General features: G+C 79.1%; 1 protein-coding gene across 1 annotated transcript in view; it reads right to left on the minus strand.

Moving 5' to 3' along the window:
- Window positions 1-456: 456 nt before the first annotated feature.
- The window catches only part of AURANDRAFT_68461 (hypothetical protein), a gene marked incomplete at both ends in the record, with an annotated part of 4,207 nt that continues 3,310 nt past the window's right edge, over window positions 457-1,353 (minus strand). The window contains one exon of the mRNA XM_009044153.1: window positions 457-1,212. Coding sequence (XP_009042401.1) covers window positions 457-1,212 — 756 coding nt within the window. The remainder of the gene's footprint in view (window positions 1,213-1,353) is intronic.

A 1,353-nucleotide genomic window follows, 5' to 3' on the forward strand; every position in this document is an offset into this window, starting at 1 on the left:
CGATCGCATCCGCATCCTGGGCAGGGCCCCAGTAGCTTGGTCGACAATGGCACCACCACATTAAGAACACCGCAGGGCGCACGCGGCGTCGCCGCCCGGGCGGCAGGTCGCGCCGGCGGCCTCGTCGCGGCGCATGCGGGCCACGCGGTCGTCGAAGAGCCGCGCGGCGTAGCCGTACAGCTCCCGATCCAGGCGCATGCGGGCGGCGATGCGGGCGCGCTCGTCGGCGTCCAGCACGGCGCCGTGGTACGGCTCGGCGCCGCCCGCGCCGGCCGCGCCGGCGCCGCGGCGCGGGCCGCGGGGTGCGCGAGGAGGCGCGCGTCGCGGTCGTGGCTCGCGCGCGCCGCGCGGGTCTTCGACCGCGGGTCGCCGTCCGTCGCCTCGGCCCCCGTCGCGCGGTCCGCGGCCGCTCCGGCGCCGCCCCCCCGCGGCGGCGGCGTCCTCGCCCCGGCGCACGCCCGCGACGAGGGTGGCCTTGGGCAGGCAGAGGGCGTGGGCGATGAGCTGGGCGCTGTCCTCGAGGCGCTCGAAGAGCCCGAAGGCGAGCGCGGCCTCGTCGGCGAGCTCGGCCTCGGCCCGCGGCAGCAGCGCTTCGGGATCCGCGTCGTCGCGCGCGGCCGCGAGCGTCCGGTTGCAGTCGAAGCGGGGCCGGCCGGCGAGGAACTGGGCCTGCATGTTCCACGCGAACGGGTTCCGCTCGAGCCACGCCGACGCGGGCTCGCCGCGCGCGCGGCCCCGGTGCGTCGCTCCGGACGCCGTCCGCGAGCCGCGCCGCGCCGCGCCCTCGACGGGCATGTACGAGAAGCGCATCAGCGTGCGCCAGAGCCACGTGACCGGCTCCCGCAGCACGTGCACCGTGACGACGGCGCCCGGGCGCGCGACGCGCGGCGAGGGCCCGCGGAGGCCCACGCGCGTCTCGTGCTCCGCCTGGCGCGCGCCGCCGGACGCCTCCCGCGCGCGGGAGACGGCGCCGTCGGCCCAGTCCGAGGCGATGTGCGCGCGGCGCTCCGCGAGCGGGAAGTGCGCGTGGCCCGCGCGGTAGACGAGCGTCGCGCGGACCGGCAGCGGCGCGTCGGCACCGCACGCCGCGGCGGAGCATTTCGCGCACGACGCGGCGCCCAAGAGCGCCCGCGCCTCGAGCGCGCGCCGCAGCGCCGTCGCCACGGTCGTCGAACCGCTGTGCGGCAGCGCAAGGTGGTCCACGTGGGCGACCTGGCGCGGCTGCCGCCGGACGACGTCGTCGCCGGCCGTGTCATTGCAGGCGCCGCCGCCGCCGCCAGCCGACGACATGGTCGCTCGAACCAGCAGCAGCGCCGCCGTCGCGACGAGGCCGCCACGAGTTGGTCGCATCGA

Source organism: Aureococcus anophagefferens, assembly GCF_000186865.1.
Source record: "Aureococcus anophagefferens unplaced genomic scaffold AURANscaffold_153, whole genome shotgun sequence".
Lineage (NCBI taxonomy): Eukaryota > Pelagophyceae > Pelagomonadales > Pelagomonadaceae > Aureococcus > Aureococcus anophagefferens.